We start from the raw sequence: 18,574 nt of genomic DNA, 5'->3' as shown, positions 1-18,574 counted from the left end.
GAACCTATCATTAGTTATTTGAAAATGTAGTAAAGTTAGATATTAGTTGATATACAAATTTGATAACCCTTTTTAAGAATTACTGCTATACCATGCCTGATGGTTGTCACTGTTACCAAAGAAAACTCTGTATTTATCATTTTATAATTTTTTAAACAAAAATAAAAACTATCTTTAGGTTAAGAAAGTCTTCTTTTAACTTTAAGTAGCAGGTAGCATGGTCTATAGTAGTAAATTAACTTTCTGATTTTATGGATAATAGAATGAAAAAATTAAAAGATGTGTTCGAAGTTCGAAGATTTTCCAGGTGTAGTTTGTATGTGTAGAACATGGTAGAACCTATCATTAGTTATTTGAAAATGTAGTAAAGTTAGATATTAGTTGATATACAAATTTGATAACCCTCTTTAAGAATTACTGCTATACCATGCCTGATGGTTGTCACTGTTACCAAAGAAAACATCTACTTATCTTCCTTTATAGAAAAACATTTGAAAGACTTGACAAGTTTATTCTACAAACAATAGGTAACAGAGTCAATAAGATACTTAAAATCATACATTGCTAAATAAAAGTTTTTTTTATTGAAATCTTGATAATGCCATTAAAACCAGTTTAACCCCAAGTATCCCCATATTTATTTTCATTTGTAGGTTTCTCTTGGCTAGGACTTAGAAAAGAAGGTTCTGTTGATCTCGCAGGAGGTTCTTTATATCCACCTGTTCTTTTTTGAATATATTCTTCCCTATTTTTTTTCCTCAGTTCTTCATAACTTGTAGATATTTTTTGTTCTGGAGGCATTTCTTCAAGTGTCTCTATAGCTGGATTATCTAAAGATGGTCTATGATAGTCATCCAAACCAGGGTTTTCAGGTCTTGATGTATCTATGTCTAAACTGCTGTAAGGACTTACATCACTATATGTGTCTGCAGGATTAATACTTGAAAATGGGGCTAAACCTAAACCTAAAATATAATTATTGAAATAAAAATGCAGTTAAAAAATAACACTTGAGTTGTCTACTTGCAATATCCTCTATCCATAATTTAATAAAATTAATTTCAAGTATACTCAAATACTTTAAAAGGTGTGACATTTTTGTAAACATGATGGTAAATTTACAAAAAATGATAAAATACAAAATTGCCAAATAAAGCACTGATGCTTTATGTAATACTTGCTAATAGGATATTAATTTTATAATCAGAAAATCTTAAAGATAATACTTATAAAATAATAAAAGTGGCCTGGATCATTATTAATGTGATATTTATGTTTAGCATATCTAGATAGTGATCATTTTCTATATAATTCAAATTATATTTTTGATAATATTCTAAAGCCTCTTACTAGGTTATACTACATTTACTTTACAAAAGGAATACTAACCATAACTCAGAAAATAAATACAAACAGCAAAACGGTAAAATGTTGAAATGCTGATAGAAACAGCATTTCAACTTTCATTATTTTGCTATTAATATCAGTGGAAAGAATTGAATTTTTTTTTAATATTAAAGGGACAGACTATAGAAAAAAAAAATTAAAACTTAGTAATGAAATTAGATCAACATAGAAATACTAGATTTTTGTTGGGGATGGGGTAGTTTTCCAAATATATTTTTACTGATCAATTTTTTGCTCATGGACAAAACAATCTGCTGGAAAAAATATATTTCGACAACTAATTCAATAAACCCTAATTCCATAAAAATATCATTCTTAAATAAATTTAGATTGATAAACTAATTGCCATTGAAACATATAAAGAAAATATTGGGACATATTAATCAAGAATTCTTTATTAGGAATTTTAGAATTGACTAGAATTTCCTTTCCTTTATATTTATTAGTTGCATTTCCAACATGAAATATCTGGAATAAAACCAGATTGTGGTCCAATTTTACAAATTAAGCTACAAGAAGTTTGGAGTGGGAATGCTGTTTCCCGCTGATCTATATTTTGTAAGATATTTAACTTTTAAATAAAAATATGAGTCAATTTCATATGCATTAAAATTATGGCCTTAATTTAATATTTGGCCAGAATAGTCCAATGAAAGAAGTCCTATTCTTTATTTAACTATTAAATATCTTACAAATTATAGATCTACAACCGTCAAACATTCATTAAGAGTTTAAGTAATTAGTAAATTAGGACATAATGGGATTGCCACCAAATACAGAAATACAACCTGTTAACTAATATTTGTTTAAATGGATGCAGACAGTATTGCAAGTACACATATTAGAAATAGCACAAACTTGGTCCAAATCCCGTATCTATAGATTCTTTAATATTGCCACGTCTTTTTTGTCTTAACATTTCCCCTATTTGACTATTAGGAAGTTGCATCAGTTTCTCTGCACATTTGGACTGATAGGAAAATTTGCCAAGAAAATAACCAACTGCTACAGCAACGAAGACTTTTGGAGTAGCTCCAAATCGTGGGCTTCCTCTTAAAAATCCAGCCTTTATACCATAATAAGTTGAACCAGCCAAAAATGCACTGATTGGTATGCATCTTTTGTAAAAACTTTCTCTGTTGCAATCTTTTAGAACACGCAGTTCATCGGGTGTGAATTGGTATCTGCTTCTAGGATCTGATCTTTGTCTTGTAGAAAGCTCTCCATTTTCAGTGTCTGTATTTATCATTTTATAATTTTTTAAACAAAAATAAAAACTATCTTTAGGTTAAGAAAGTCTTCTTTTAACTTTAAGTAGCAGATAGCATGGTCTATAGTAGTAACAAAGAAGATAGACGCTTATAGAAGACCAGTTCAAATGGGCGATTTGGTTACGGTTTAAGAGGGTGGCTGCATAAACTCACAGCATGGTGCCGTGGCCGTCGGCTTAAAACTATCTTGAAAATTTCATAATGAAATATGTAGTTAGGGGGAAGTGGGAAAGGAGTACGAACGGGTAACTTTGCATCTACGCCTAAACAAATTTCGATGCCATTGATTTGCAAACTGTCTTTTTTTTTGTTTTTTCACAATAAAATCTTTATTTTCAATATATTAAATTGTTAAATTTTTAATTTTAAAACTTAAAAATGTATGATATTTACAATATTCAAAGTATTTATTTTTTTAATTGTATAACTTTGAATTAAAAATTGGTTTGTTCCAACACAACGAAAAACCGTCACATAACTTTTTATTATACTGTTTTTCTGCCCAGAAATTAACGAAACAATTTTAAAAAATTTCAATTTAAAAAAAAGTATTCAATGAAACTTTTTACTAAATTATGAAATTTTCCATTTCGCCAAAACTTCCATTTCATCCAAAATTTTTCAATAACAACAAAAAGCATTCCTGATTTATTTTTGAAATAACAAAATAAACTTTAACAGTACATTTTAATGAATAGTACCTATATGTGAAAGTTTTTACGCTGTATGGGTACTATTTAATCTTGTTTTAAAATAACAACTAATAGTATCTAAAACATAATTTTCACAATGAATTAATATTGGTGAAATTATTACAATATAGTCTTAAACTGATTTATACTTAAGATTTGTACATATTTCAATTAAAAATTTGAATTATAATAATTTTTCTAAAAAGATTAATTTATTAAAAGTTAAAATAATATTATTTTCTTTAAACAATTTTATAAAACGCAAAAATTTAATCCTATTCTACGACCACGCGGCATCTACATATAAAAATATCTAAAGTTGCATTTATTGCCCCACTCTTTCATATTTTAGAAGCAAACCGCTCCTTAGTGGTACCACGTGCAACACGTGCGTTCCACTCGTCCCACTTTTCTTTATTTATGTCCCATCTTTTGCTATGCTCAAAAATAACAGTGAAAAATTCTTCTATAAGCGTCTATATTCTTTGGTAGTAAATTAACTTTCTGATTTTATGGATAATAGAATGAAAAAATTAAAAGATGTGTTCGAAAGGAAGATAATCTATCCCTCGTTTTCATTTTGATAATACTTTACAATTGTATCGATTGCAAATATTTATTATAAATTAAATAATAATTGATTTTTTTATTGAATTAAATAAACATGTGTAATGTTATTAAGAATAAATATGACAGCAAAAAGAAAAAAGAAGAGAAACATAACCAATACAAGTAAATGTCAGTCACCTAAATGATATTTTATCATATCAAAGAATATAGACGCTTAATTCTCATTAAGATTTTGAATTGAAAATAGGAGCAAACAGAAAGTACCCAGTTTTTTTTTATATATTTTAATCAAAATGGGAGATATTCCAAATCCTCCAATATCTAATGAAGACATTTTGAAATTATGTAAACCAGCCGCTGAAGAAACTAAGGTAATATTATATAAATTTCTGGGCTATTTTTTTAAGGAAGTATTATTTAGGACTTTATTATGCAACAAACAATGTACAGAATTAAGGATCCAAAAATATCAATACCCTTCTACACGGAAGTATTAGGTATGCAATTGTTAACTAAGTTGGATTTCCCAAGTATGAAATTTTCACTTTACTTTGTGGGATATGAAGATCCAAAAGATATGACAGGAGAGTTAAGTTCCCAGGAGAGAGTTACGTGGACATTTGGCAGGAAAGCTACAATAGAGCTTACACAGTAAGTATATTGATTAATAGTAATTCCACATTAAGATAGGGTATTTGAGGTGGGTAGGGCATATAATGTCGATGGAATGAACTGACCCAGCTAGAAAAACACTCCTGGATAGACCCATTGGTCAGAGAAGAGAAAAGGAAGACTCAGAACAAGATTCCTTGATAACATCTATGAAGACATGATAAATATGGGAATATGTGCTTGGTGGAGGAAGGTGATGAATCTTGATGATGTTGAGCAGACTAGGATCCACACAGAGCTGCAAAGCCTGCATTGTATGCAAGTGTCTCTTGAAGGAGTGTCAAGGAGTTTTTTGAATTTTAAGAACTTGTAGTGTATTTTATTTTATGTAATGTTTTGAAAGTTTTTAAAATATTTTAATATGAAATGTAATGTTTATTTTTTATTTATGTTTATATTTGACTTGTCTGACAGGCTTGCAGAAGGCTTTCTGCTTGTTTGCAGGTTTCATGTTGAATGTAAATTGTATTTCTATTTGGTTATCAAAATTGTACAAGAGTTCTATTTCGTTCTGAAATACTCTATATAGTATACTCTAATTATTTGGAAATATACTCTAATTGTGTGGAAACTTGGACAATTGTATCCTAAGATATGCATTTAAATTCTTCTGTGTATTTTATGCTGTTGATGTGGTATGGTTAGGTGGTATACTGTTGAGTTTAGTTGTTCTCTCTTGGTTGGTAAATATTTTTCTTGATACTCCATACCTCAACTTTTCTAGTGATGGTTTCACTGCTGTTTCAGCTTCTTTATTTCTTCACATACTTCTCTGTATTTGCTCAATTCACATTCCAAGGTCAATACAGATTTATTTCCTTCAGTTCCTAGTGGACCTACTAAGTCTATAAATATTGTGTCGAATGCACTGTTGGCAGTTGACGTTATGGTTAAAGGCTGTTTGCTAGTGTTGAATGCGTTCTTGAATGCAGTCTTTGACAAACAACGCATCATTTTACGAATTCCTCAACATCTGTTCCAAATTTCCATATATTCTTGTACAATATATTTCTGTTTATTTGTCTACCTGTTGGTAACATGAACATCTATTATTATTCTAATTTTTTTATCTTGTCTTGTACTGTACATATCCTCTTTATATCCTCTTCCTCAAACATTTTAGTTTTAATAATAATTAGTTCATTCTAACGTAATTCATCAATAATTGGTCAATTTTTAATATTTTTCATAATTACATCTTTTTTAATATTCTTTGTGTACTCATATGTATCAAGACCCTCAAGAACGCTCGTAGTACAGACGTTGATCTAGGGTCTTAACATGTCAATTCTCTCAATGACGCTCGTAGTGCAGATGTTGATTGAGGATATCGAATCAAACGAACAATATTATTTTCTTTATCTTATAACACATTATTCTTTATACTTATGTACTGCAGCGAATCGTTTTTCATTTTATTATATTTGTGACTTTCCAATCTTATTTCAATAGCATACTTATTTTTCAGGAATTTTAACAATTCCAATTTTAATGGGTGGTTGATCAGTCCTTTCATCCGCTGAATTGTCTATTCTCTTGTGCTTATTCATATATGCTGACATCACTGCCACTGGATCTGTCCTTGATTGCCTTTTTTCTGAGTTACAGCTAAGGATGATGTTTTATAAAAAGGATGCAAATGCATTTAAGAGTTATCAATCAAAAGACCACAGCTCAAAATAAGACAAAAAATAGTTAGAAAACTTTGAGATGAATGAGGATGAATGAATGATTTAGAATTTTGTTTTTTTTTATATAATAGTTTTGCCAGTTCTATTTTTTTTTTATAAATTTTTTTGTTTGAATTATATGGCTTAATCTCAGCCCAATATTTATCTAGAATAATGACCTAGATAAGATAAAATAAGACTTTTTTTATTTTAGCAATTGGGGAACAGAAAATGATGAAAATTATAAACCTCATAATGGTAATCAGGATCCTAGAGGCTTTGGTAAGTTGCTTTAAGAATCTTATTGTGGCTTATTAATAAATGCAAACATTGTAGGACATATTGGTGTCATGGTTCCAGATGTATATAAAGCTTGTGAAAGATTTGAAAAACTTGGTGTTAAATTTGTAAAAAGACCAGATGATGGAAAAATGAAGGGATTAGCTTTTATTGCAGATCCTGATGGCTACTGGATTGAAATATTTAATAACAAAAGTGTAGGAGATACAGTCTCTCCTTAAAATACTAAAGTTAATATTTTCTGAAGACATATTTGTTTTAAATGTACTATTTAATGTTAAATAAATATAAATATATTTTTAAAATTAAATCAAAGAAATGAGTAAATATGAAAATGTTTTATTTTATTACTACCATTAGTTTTCCTGTCTACATCGATAATAATAATTTTTTTTAAGAAAATGTATGCAATATAACTCATTTTTTCAGTCAAAAAGTGTATACATTGAGAATTATAATAGTCAAGTGAGCTGGAAAATATAAGATACAAAATAGTCTGGTCAATTGGCTATGCCAAGTCCATAAAAAAAGAGCTGGAACAAAAATTATGCTTCAATTGCATTAACGTTAATGATATTAGATATAATTTGAGGAATGACAAGTAGAAGGGCCATTCTATGAAAACAAAGACATTTTCATAAAAAAATGAAATTCGGTATTATGACTTTTAATGATTGTTATTAGATTATTAAAGCGTTGTACTCTGTGGAAAAAATCAGTTTTTTGGAAAAAAAAATTGTGCAGGTGTTTATAGCATAATTAAATATGGCGCCACCAGCTTCTAGTTGATGTTTGTTACTTGAGACTACTTTGAGGTTATCTGGTAAGTATCTTATAATATTTTTCTTTATTTATTTGTATTAAATAATAAAGGTTGATGTATAAATTACTAAAACTGTGTATTATAAGGAACCACAAGCAACTTTTAAGGTTATAAAATAAATATTAACTTTTAGCTGTTTGTAATGTCCCGTACGTGACAAAAAAATATATTTTTCACATTCATCACAGCAAGTGTCAATTATTAAATATACCAACTATACATCCAAATAGTACATATATGTTATTACTAACCATCTTAATTTTTGTAGATTTTTTACACATTCAGATTGGTGATAATCTTTTTTATAAAAGTGTCCTGTACGTGACGTCACGTACGGGACATGTGACAATCATGTGTTTTTATCAGCTAAAACATAAGTTTTTTTAATTTCTGCCCAAAAACTCGCTGAAAGGAACAGAAAGACTTCAGAGAGCAAGGAAGACACAAAGCAATTCAAAGGCCAGTCTATGCAACAATAACTCTTCACCTGTGTTACCATATAGCTGCTAGCGGACTTTCTCAGCAGCCGTCTGGAGAACTGTAAGATCTTTACCAAACTCGCCTCGCAAACAAAAAGCAGTAGTGACCGGTCTTGCTAAACGCATTGGTCTACAGTTTAGTAATGCAATGGAAGAAAGTTTAACGGATACAAGCAGTAGGCCTCCAAGAACTGAAGAGACTTCAATTATCAACTTCTTTTATCGGCCAGACATAGTGTATACCTGTCCGGGGATGAAAAATGTTATGACTGTTTGGAAAGATGGGAGGAAGGAGAAGTTGCAGAAACACTACATGACTATGTTTCTAAGTGAGGCATTTAGTATATTTAAGGAAGAAAATGAAAATGTTAAGGTTGGCTTTTCTAAATTTTGTAGCTTAAGGCCAAAAAATGTGTTGTTACTCAAACAAACTACCTCTAAACAATGTAAGTGTAAAATTTATGAGAATTTTATGTTCAAATTATAGTCTTTAAAATATATGTATAATAATGACTTCTGGAAAAATGTCGTATGTGATGCTGCCTTAAACTCTGTGTTGGCAGAATCTGTGCGAAACTTGTAACAATGGTAAACTTTTGTTGCTCCTAAGTGATCCAGACAGTAAAGTTAATTGGAAGGAGTGGAAAAAACTTAATGACAACAAAATTAAGTTGGTCATAAATGAAAACTGCACTTGTGACCTATATGAAATGTTAGTCAAATATCTGCCACACATGATGTACCATGTAAACACCAAACGAATTCAGAGTAGTGAGTTTGAAAATGGCAAAAAGAATAGGACATAACGCGTATTACAGATTGACTTTGCTATGTTCTTTAGCTGCGAGTACCAGAAGAGGTACAAAGTGCGTTATGGTCACGCAAAAGTGTCCTTTTGTTTACAGCAGCAGTTATTTGTGGAGGAAACTGCAAAACTTACAATTTGTTCTAACACAAAAAACAAAGACAAAGATACAATTTTTGTGTTTTTGGATTTCTTTTATAAAGATATTAAAGAGGATCCCGAAATTTTAGAAGAAGTGATTTGGAGTGATGGTCCCTCTTCAGAATTCAAAAATAAATTCATGGTGAAGACACTGCAGTTGCTATCTAATAAATATAAAAAAACATTTACCTGGAAATTTTTTGCCATCTCCCATGGCAAGGGTGTACTAGACGGGGTTGGTGGAAACATCAAGCGCTTAGTAAGAACAAAAATGATGGCTCGAGGAGAGAATGAGTGTATAGTACAATCAGCTAAAGACTTTGCTGCAGTAGCAAAAGTAAGTTCTAAGAGTGCAGTATGGTACATAGGGGAGGACCACATAAGCAAAGAAATTTCATGTAAAACCCTTGGGAATGTCCAGCCCATTCATGGAATAAAAGGACTTCATGTTTTTCAATGCAGTAATGGTCCTCTTCTAACAAAAAAAAACTGTTTGATGAAATCAACAACTGAACCTGTCTCGCCAGCAGGTTCAGTTAATTTTGTTCTTGGCAGTTGGGTAGTTGTTACCTATGATGGGAAAGAGTTCCCAGTAGAAATTATGTTCATAGAAAATGAATATGTACAGATATCAGTAATGGTTCCAACTGGTCCATTAAATCACGTCAAATGGCCTCAACCACCCGACTGCATTTTCTACTCTAAGGAAGATGTATTACGAGAGATTGCCCCTTCTATAGTTGTTAATAATAGGGGATTGTACAAATTTATTTCAGTTTAATGAGTATTGACATTTTATGTTTCTTTACAGTCAATAGAAAATATTAACTTATTGCAAGGCCAAATTAAGCTGTTGTGTGTTTTGTGTATTTTAAACAATAAAATTGCATTCTAACCAATAATATTAGTTTTTATTTGTCATACCTAACTTAGTTTACATGTTTGATGTAAAAGTCCTGTACGTGACGGATGAGTCCCGTACGTGACACAGACATAAAAGTCCCGTACGTGACGGATGAGTCCCGTACGTGACACAGATAAAAAAAATTGTTTTAAGCTTATTTATAGAATTCATAGATATCTGCATACACGGTTATGTTGCTTGTAATTATGGCTTCACACACAAAAATTACAATTAATACTATAATACGTATTTGAGCTGAAATATCACAATGAGTTTCTCCCTGCAAATAGGTGGTTGACTTAAGATGTCCCGTACGTGACAGCTCTTATTTTTGAGGCAGTAAAGTCACAAGACACAGTAGTTATTAATAATACATGTTAAAAAGTACATCTTGCATGTCTTTTCAACGTAAGTCTATGAAATGCATAAATATTGTGATCTAAGTGTAAATTGGCAAACATTATAATCTAGGAAAAATTGTGCATATGTCCCGTACGTGACAGTGGAATTCTCCAGAAGTTATAGCATGTAGAGAAAATGACATACCTGTAAAACATTGAAATAAGAGTAAGCATTTTATTATATAATAACAACAGGCAACCATTTTTATTGCCAAAATGAGTTTTAAACAAGGTGAAATCCTTGGTTTCGTTGGAAAAAAATATTCCAATCAGATTTTTTTCCAAAATAACGTAATAACGTTTTCCAAAATAATTATGAGCAAACACCTCATAATAAGGCTCAAGATGTCACCATCAAAAAGTGGTTGAATTTATTTAACGATTTTTTTAAAACATGTTGCAATAATCATTTTTTTTTATTTCATTTCAACAATTTTTTTTATATTGTTTGACATACAGGCCTATGTATGGAATAGCACAATAGGTAAATGGTATCCACGGATTTTCTGGCATATACGCACTCTTGCCGAAATTTTCTATTCCTACTTTGTATAAATTGAGCGTTGAATTTCCTTCTTCAATGCACGGGGGTTGTAGGCTTGCTAGCATAGACCTTTGAATTTAAATAACCCCATAAAAGGAAATTCAAGGGTGTTACATCAAACGATCTAGGGGCCAATTCTAATCACTGAAACGAGAGATTACACGACTAGAAAATGCCTTATGCAGTAATTTAATGGTTTCACGGGCTATATGGAATGTGTCACCGTCTTGTTGAAACCACATGGATATCATACAATTTAGACAGAAAGAACTCTGTTATTATGTTGCAATATCGAGCAAGTAACATTTATTGCTTATCCTGTCTCATTTTCAAAGAAGTATGGTTCATTGATGCCTCCAGTCCAAAATCCGCACCAAACAGTGACAAGCTGTGGACAGTGGCGGCGCCTGGTGTAAAGTATTGGGGGTGCACACATATTATATATACCATATAAAAATAGATAACACCATAGGCCTCCGCTTCAGCCCTATTTAAGTAAACAAAAGTTTTTTGAGTGTCGCCAAATTGTAAAAATCAAAGGATCTTATTAAGAAACTACAATAAATAATGTATTTTATTAAACTTAAAATTATAATTTAGTTTTTAAATGTTACAAGCAAGTTTTGTATTGAAAATCAAGTCGCCTGTCTTTTTTTGAGATAAATTCTTCAATAACCAATTCATTAAAATTTGGAATTTCTTGAATCATTTTTTTTTCAATTGATAACATGGCGAGTGCAGTTAGTCGATCTTGGCCCATAGTACTTCTAAGTAAAGTTTTGATACGTTTCAATGTAGAGAAACATCGTTCTGCTTCTGCTGTTGTCATTGGCATCGTAACAAGTACTTGAAGAATTAAATTAATTTCAGAAAAATCTTCTTGCAAATTATTTTCAATCAAAAATTTAAGTAAGTGAACTGCTCCGAAAAGTTCTTTAAAATCGGATCTTCTATAAACAATTTCCAATTCAGTCCTTAATTTGTTTTTATTTAAAAAGGGATAATTGTTAATTGCTGATTCCAATGTCAATGTAGGAAAATTTGAGCTGTATATTTCAAAATTGTCCACTGAAAATAATTTTGCTATTTCCAAATGTCCTGTAAACAAAAACCTTCTTTTAATTTCAGATAGTATAGTATCGCAAACTTCCTTAGCTTGAATAATTGTGGAGACATAAGAATTTCTGTCATCTTTCTTCCGTCTCTTCCTGGATTGACTATCGTCAATGTCTGTTAACTCGGTTTCTCTTATAGTGTGAATATTGTCTCTTTCTTTTTGTATATTTTCTTCAAATGTAGTCAGGCATCGTTTTACGATTATGGAATCAGTAGCAGTTTTTTGTATTTGTGAATATAGTATGTCAACGTGGGGCATAACACGATGAAAAACTTTCAACCAAAATACAAATTTATTATCATTCAATAACCTTAAAAGTGCACCTGCTTTTGTTATGGTACCAGATTGCCTGGATGTGGATTGTATTCTTTCCATGCACTCTATTAGGGCTTCCCTATTTTCATACACCATGTTCACCGTTCTAATTTTGAAATTCCATCTTGTAGCAGATGCTGATGGAACCCTATTTCCCACAACTTCATCTAATATGGCAACTCTCTGAGGTGAATTTGAAAAAAAATTAGTAATGTCGGTCAAATCAGCAAAAAATATGCGTACATTAGTATTTATGCTTGTTGCCTGAGACATTAACAAATTTAACTGATGCGCATAACAATGTATATAATTGGCATATCTAAATTTATCCTGAATGAGTTTTTGCACACCCCCATGAACGCCACTCATAACACTTGCTCCGTCATAGCTTTGAGAAATTAACTTATCGGAACTTGATAAAACACAACTTAAACATTCTTCTATGCAGCCAGCTAAGGAAACAGCATCGTGGTTATTTGGTTTTAAAAAAGTCCAAAATCTTTCAACAGGGGTCCCGTTTTGTAAAGTGTAACGATAAACTATAACCATTTGAAAAATATTTGAAATGTCACTCGTTTTATCACTCACAATGGAAACAAATTTTGAAGCAGAAATTTCTTTTTTGATATGTGCCTGACACACTGAAAGCATACAATCGAGTAAATCATTTTGAATGTCTTTTGACGTTCCTTTAAACACAGTAGCTTGCTGCAAATGGTCTTTGAGAGCTAAATCCAATTCTGCGGAAAAATTTATGAGACCTCTAAATATACCAGGGTTTATTGAATCCTTTCTTTCATCATGGCCGCGGAGAGCAAGTTCAAAAGCACCACAAAATTTGACACAGTTTATAATTTTTGATAAGACGTACCTATTATTTTTTATTTGTTCATTATGTTTTGCAATATTTAATCGGTATGCACTATTTAGTTGTTGCCGAATATCTTGTTTACCTAATAAATTGAAACCTAATTTAGCAGATATGTGTGACTTTGAATGTTGATGCTTTTTAATTTTTTCGGATAAATGAACTAAGTCTTTAATGCCATATTTTGTCTATTCTGATTCCTCATCTCCAAATAGTAAACACGGAAAACAGTAAAGAGTATTGGTAGTAGCACACCCACACAACCAGTCAGTTTTTTCATAAATCTCAATTTTAAATGATCGTTTATAATCCCGACTTTTGCATTTTGTTACCTTCGAAATTAACAAATTTGGTTTAGGACGACCGGCACTTTTAATTTTTCTTCTAAAGATAGTGAAGAAAATTTAATTGATTTTAAATAATCCACGCTAACATTCACGCTCTCCATTCTTAAATTGTTTGAAACTTGATAAGCAACACTAACACCGCAAAATTTAAATGTGTATTTGTCGTCCGTACAAGTTACAATGACGATGATAGGATTTAGGATCACCGATCACAATCGATTTGTGCACACCAGGCCGGCTACAACGCTTGGCTATTGCGGGGAAGTGAGAAGTGCGGTCGGTGGTATTGGGCCAATGAAAATTAATTTTTAGGCTTTTAGCTGAGCAGTGCTCTGGAGATTGTGTCTCATGTCTCGAACCCGTGAAGTTTCCGCATGTCTAAATAGAATAAAAATAACTAAATGTTACCTATTACTCATAAGCTGCGGATCTGTAATTTCTGATTTCAGTTACGGTTAATTAGTTGATTAAAAATATTATTTATAGAATAATAAATTTTAAATATTTATATAAATGTTTGTATGAAAATAATTATTGTGGGAGTGAACGTGCACATGTGCACTTATGAAGGAACCGCCACTGGCTGTGGAACTATTTTTTTTCGGCAGTCACATGTGGGCTCTCAGAACCTCAAATTCGGCAATTTTGACGATTAACAAAGCCATTAAGGTGAAGATATGCTTCATCGCTTAAGTTTATTTTGCTCGAAAAATCAGCATCCACTTGTTGATGTTCAATAATCCATTCAACGAACTCTTTTCGCTGTGCTTGGTTATTAGACTTCAGTTCTTATGTCCGTTGAACTTTGTAAGTATGGAGATGCAGATCTTCAGTGAAGTGAGTATACGCTGTAGAGAGCTTCTTGAAATTGAAAATTCTTGTGCACGACGCCGAATTGATGTTCCTGAACTTTCAGCAACACTCTCACACACTGTTTCGATATTGATATTTGAGCGGCTAGTATCACTAATTGACCCAGTCTGACTGAATTTTTCAATTACTCTCTTCACATTAACGAAGTGTTACGTTGTAAATAAAAGTTCGATGAATATTGTTACGTTATAAAAAAAAATAACTTTATCCGTAATTATTAGGATAGTACTCAAAGCTCTTCTAAAACTCAACACTCCGGCTACTAAAAATTTACTTATTTGAAGACTCTTAATCTCTTAGAAGCAATTTCTTAGGGAAATTGCTTCTTCCTTTTAGAGGTTCGACAAGGAATCCACCAGCCAATAAAAATACTCTTTATGGGCGCCATGTATTCATTTATTAACCTGTGAATACCTACAGGTATTTTAATACGTAATCGATATTATGAAACAAAAAAAGAAAGACTATTTATGGTTAATGGATCACCCGTGAATAAAATAGATTTTGGGGTAAACTACTTGTTATGTCATAAAAATAAAACAATATATCTTAAAAAAATGGAACAATTTATTACCAAAATCTAATTTTATCTTTCAGTAAGTATGTCTAAAATATAAAGGAAATATATGAAATATGTGAGAATACAAATTTACATTCTTAAAATATCACTCGAAAACTCAAATCAACAAAAACATATCATGTATCCGTTAACGAACTAAAATTTTATTATTAAAATAAATGAACTTTTTAATTTAAAGGCACGAAACTGAGTCTACAATTAACACATTGATGTTGTACTTAACTTAAGGCGGGTTGACACGATCCAATTGTACCTGGTTAAAGTCTGCTTGGACGTTGCGCGCGCAACACTTGGAAGCTACTTTGATCGTGTCACCTGTTCATTAAAGTACACTTGTATCAACAGGTTCTATCCAAGTTATGTAGGTAGGACGCTAGCCAACTTCCTTGGATCCAAGTAGTGTGGTATTGTAAAATTAAAATGGCGTCGTTGTCGAAAAATCGAAAACGAGAAGTAAACACAAAAAGAAAATGGTCTGAAAGGGAAAGTGTTAGATTCATGAAGTTATATGAAGCTGAGGGAGCATTATGGAATGTACGGATAAATGAATATAAAAAAAGGATGCTAGAAGTGCGGCATTTTTTGCTTTTTATTCCTTTTTTATGGATTTCAAGCTACCACTAGAACACCTTCCACAATCACTTCCGCCATCTTTACAATGGTTATTTGACATCCAAGTCATTTAACCGTTGCAACCAACTTGGTACAAGTACACTTGTACAAGTCCACTTGGTCCAAGTTAGAATTCGAGCATTCTTGGATCGTTTCAACCCGCCTTTAATGTTGAACGTTGCCAAGTTCCCAGTCGCAGATAGGTCGTAGCCAAACATATAAAGGGTCTTAAATCCATACGAAGAAACCAATACCATTCAAATATTAAGAAGAAACATCCTCGATACAGGAATAACAGGTAAAAAACTGCGTTTTTCTACAAGAAAAAAACAAAACTCATTATTATCGCAAAAAGAATCTAAAAAACAATACTTACCAGTGCCTTGTTGGTTCCAACATAAGTGAGTTCGAAAATGAGAATATTTGTCAATTTATATCGACGAAAATTGGACACGGCTATTGCTGCCAAACAAATGGAACGTCTACTTATTTGAAAATAAATTCGAAATATTTTTAAGAAATGAAATTAAATTTGACAACAAATAAAGTATGTTACATTAATTGTAACAGAAGTTAAATCAATATTCCGACCATATTTTGTGCGAAATTTTCGAACTGTGGCTGCCAAACTTTCAATATTTTTAAAATATTGTTTAACAATGGAAACGAGTTGTTCTCTCTCGTGTAACGCTCAATTTTTAGTAACTCTAACTCTAACTTGTGTGCATTTTGAGACACCTATTATATTGTTTAAAGTTTTAAAAAGCTCGAAATGATCATTTTAAAACGGCACGGCATTTGTAAAAAATATTATTTTTGCAGTTAGTAAGTGCCTAATTTCAAGTTCAACCATTCCTCTAGAAGATTTCGGTAAGTAATTTGGGCTAATTTAATTTTAAAATATTGTTTTTTAATTGTGAATTATGCGCTTATAACCGGAGGGAGTTAACGCGACCGGCTCTATTGGTCAGCGGCGTAGCGTGGACTAATCTAGACATGGGCTCAGTCGCATTAACGAGACCCTTTTCTTTCAGTACAATATACCTATTCGCAAAATCTACTCAATAAATTCTAATTTAAATCAAATCTATGAAATGTATGTATAGCGTTAACGGGCCTTTTATGCCCATTGCTGGATGGATAATTTCCATCGTTTTCTGTTCCTAGCTATCGGGTTCCAATCTCTGATTCCCATCTCTCTGACATCTTCCATCACTACATCTCTCTATTTCTTGCTTGGTCTTCCTCTCTTTTTTTTTGCACTCAGGTACTCTCCAACCAATATTCTTGACTTGTCTATTACCTTGCATTCTTTCTAGATGTCCGAGTTTAGTTTTTTTTCACTACTTTTGTTATTGTAGGGGTAGCATACAATTGGTACACTTCTAGATTAGTCTTCTTCTCCACTCTCCCTCTACTACTTTTCCACCAAACATTCTGCGAAGTATCTTTCTCTCCCATGCTTCCAATCTGTTCTGTATGGTTTTGTTCATAGTCCATGTCTCGGCAGCGTATAGTATTGTGGGTCTAATTATAATTTAGTACCCTCTTATTTGTGTGTTACGAGATATATCTTTGGCCTTAATTATTTTGCTCATGGCCCCAACACATCTGTTGCTCTTGGTCAGTCTCAGGTTAATTTCAGTTTCTTCCTTACATGTCGATCAATAAGAGTACATAAGTACATATATTCATCCACCTTCTCGAATTCTACAACTGATCCATCCTCCATCTCCAAATTAAAGGAGCCCCTGGTGTTTATTCCGTATTTGATCGAAATTTCCATGTACTTGGATTTATTAATATTAACTTTAAGTAGTATTTTAGAGATTTCCCGAATCAGTCTTTTTGTTATACTTGCATATACTTTTCCATTTCTTGCAATGAGAACCACATCATCAGCGTAAGCTAAGCATTGATGCTCTTTGTATAAAAGAGTGTTTGACCTATTTATCTCACTAACCCTTACAATTTTTTCTAGAGCTATATTGAATAGCAAGGTAGACAACGGGTCTCCTTGGCGACCACCTTTTTTTACTTCAAATTCTTCTGAGACTGTACCGTTGCATTTCAAAGCACAAATGGTTTGCCTAATTGTCATTTTAACCAATCTTATTATTTTTTCTGGTACTTGGAATTCTTTTAGCGTTTCTATTAATTTTTTTATGTCTATTGTATCGTCGGCGGCTTTGTAATACATGAAAAGTAGTTGTGCTGAATTGTTGTATTCATAGCAACTGATCAGGATTTGTTTTAGCATAAATATTTGATCGGTTGTTGATCTTTCCTTGCGAAATCCTCCCTGGTATTCTCTTGCATATTACCTCTATTTTACCTCTAGCACTTTGTATATTATCTCTAACAAGGATATTCCTCTATAGTTTGCGCATGCAGTTCCATCTCCCTTTTTGTGTATAGGAATTATAATGGACTTGTTTCATTCTTGAAGTATTTTTTCGGCATTCGACACTTCTACTATTAGCTCTCTAAGTTGGTTTATTAAAACCTCTCCCCCATATTTTAAGTTCTCTGACACAATGCTGCTCTCCCCGGGGTTTTTTTGATTTTTCATATCTGTTATTGTTTCTTTAATTTCTTCTCTTGTGGGCTTTGGTATTTCTTCTACTACTATTTGGGGTTTATTCAGTAGATACTCCATGATTTAGCGGCTTATCGAAATATTCTTTCCATCGTTCACATGTTTGGTCTTCGTCCACCATCAGGATTCCTTGCTTATCTTCTACATTCATCGTGATCTTTTACATTCACCTGATACCCTGATACCTCAGTATTTTACCTCTTTGTAAAATTTTTTACCACTTTTACCCCCAGGCTTTCTCCTAAAATCCCCCTCGCAGGGGGGCATAAACGCAAAAAAATAGATTTACCAAGTATCTGTACACCGCAGAAAAAAATGTTTCAAATAAAATTTGTATGAGCTCGACGGTAAAAATTCGATATCTTTTGGTACAAGTGACCTATCGACAAAAATCAAGATGAATTTTAAAGATAAAGAGTTTAGCTTTCGTATGCAGATTTTGTATTTTGCCGCAAATAAACTCAGATTTTATACGGGTGTTAAATAAATAAACGTGGCGCGATTTTTGTCATTAGCAAAGGAGAATAGGATCGCTTCAAGCGTTGTTTGTAAGAGAACGGTTCATTCTACGCAAAAAATGCTTA

At 32.0% G+C, this 18,574-nt stretch overlaps 2 protein-coding genes across 2 annotated transcripts; one reads left to right on the top strand and one right to left on the bottom strand.

Moving 5' to 3' along the window:
* Positions 1-490: 490 nt before the first annotated feature.
* On the bottom strand, positions 491-2,773 carry asrij (OCIA domain-containing protein asrij). The gene is made up of 2 exons (XM_072526788.1): positions 2,266-2,773; positions 491-965 (listed from the first exon to the last, which is right to left on the bottom strand). The coding sequence occupies exons 1-2, from the start codon at positions 2,654-2,656 to the stop codon at positions 616-618; spliced, it is 741 nt and encodes a 246-aa protein (XP_072382889.1). The 5' UTR covers positions 2,657-2,773; the 3' UTR covers positions 491-615.
* A 1,304-nt stretch (positions 2,774-4,077) lies between these two features.
* Glo1 (Glyoxalase 1) lies at positions 4,078-6,901 on the top strand. The gene is made up of 4 exons (XM_072526789.1): positions 4,078-4,311; positions 4,362-4,591; positions 6,497-6,564; positions 6,619-6,901. Exons 1-4 carry the CDS (start codon positions 4,234-4,236, stop codon positions 6,801-6,803), a joined length of 561 nt encoding a protein of 186 aa, XP_072382890.1. The 5' UTR covers positions 4,078-4,233; the 3' UTR covers positions 6,804-6,901.
* The last annotated feature ends 11,673 nt before the right edge of the window (positions 6,902-18,574 follow it).

The sequence above is a fragment of the Diabrotica undecimpunctata genome, chromosome 3, assembly GCF_040954645.1.
Source record: "Diabrotica undecimpunctata isolate CICGRU chromosome 3, icDiaUnde3, whole genome shotgun sequence".
Classification (NCBI taxonomy): Eukaryota; Metazoa; Arthropoda; class Insecta; order Coleoptera; family Chrysomelidae; genus Diabrotica; species Diabrotica undecimpunctata.
Note: the sequence above shows the minus strand (reverse complement) of the source record. Positions and strands in the feature narration are given on the sequence as shown.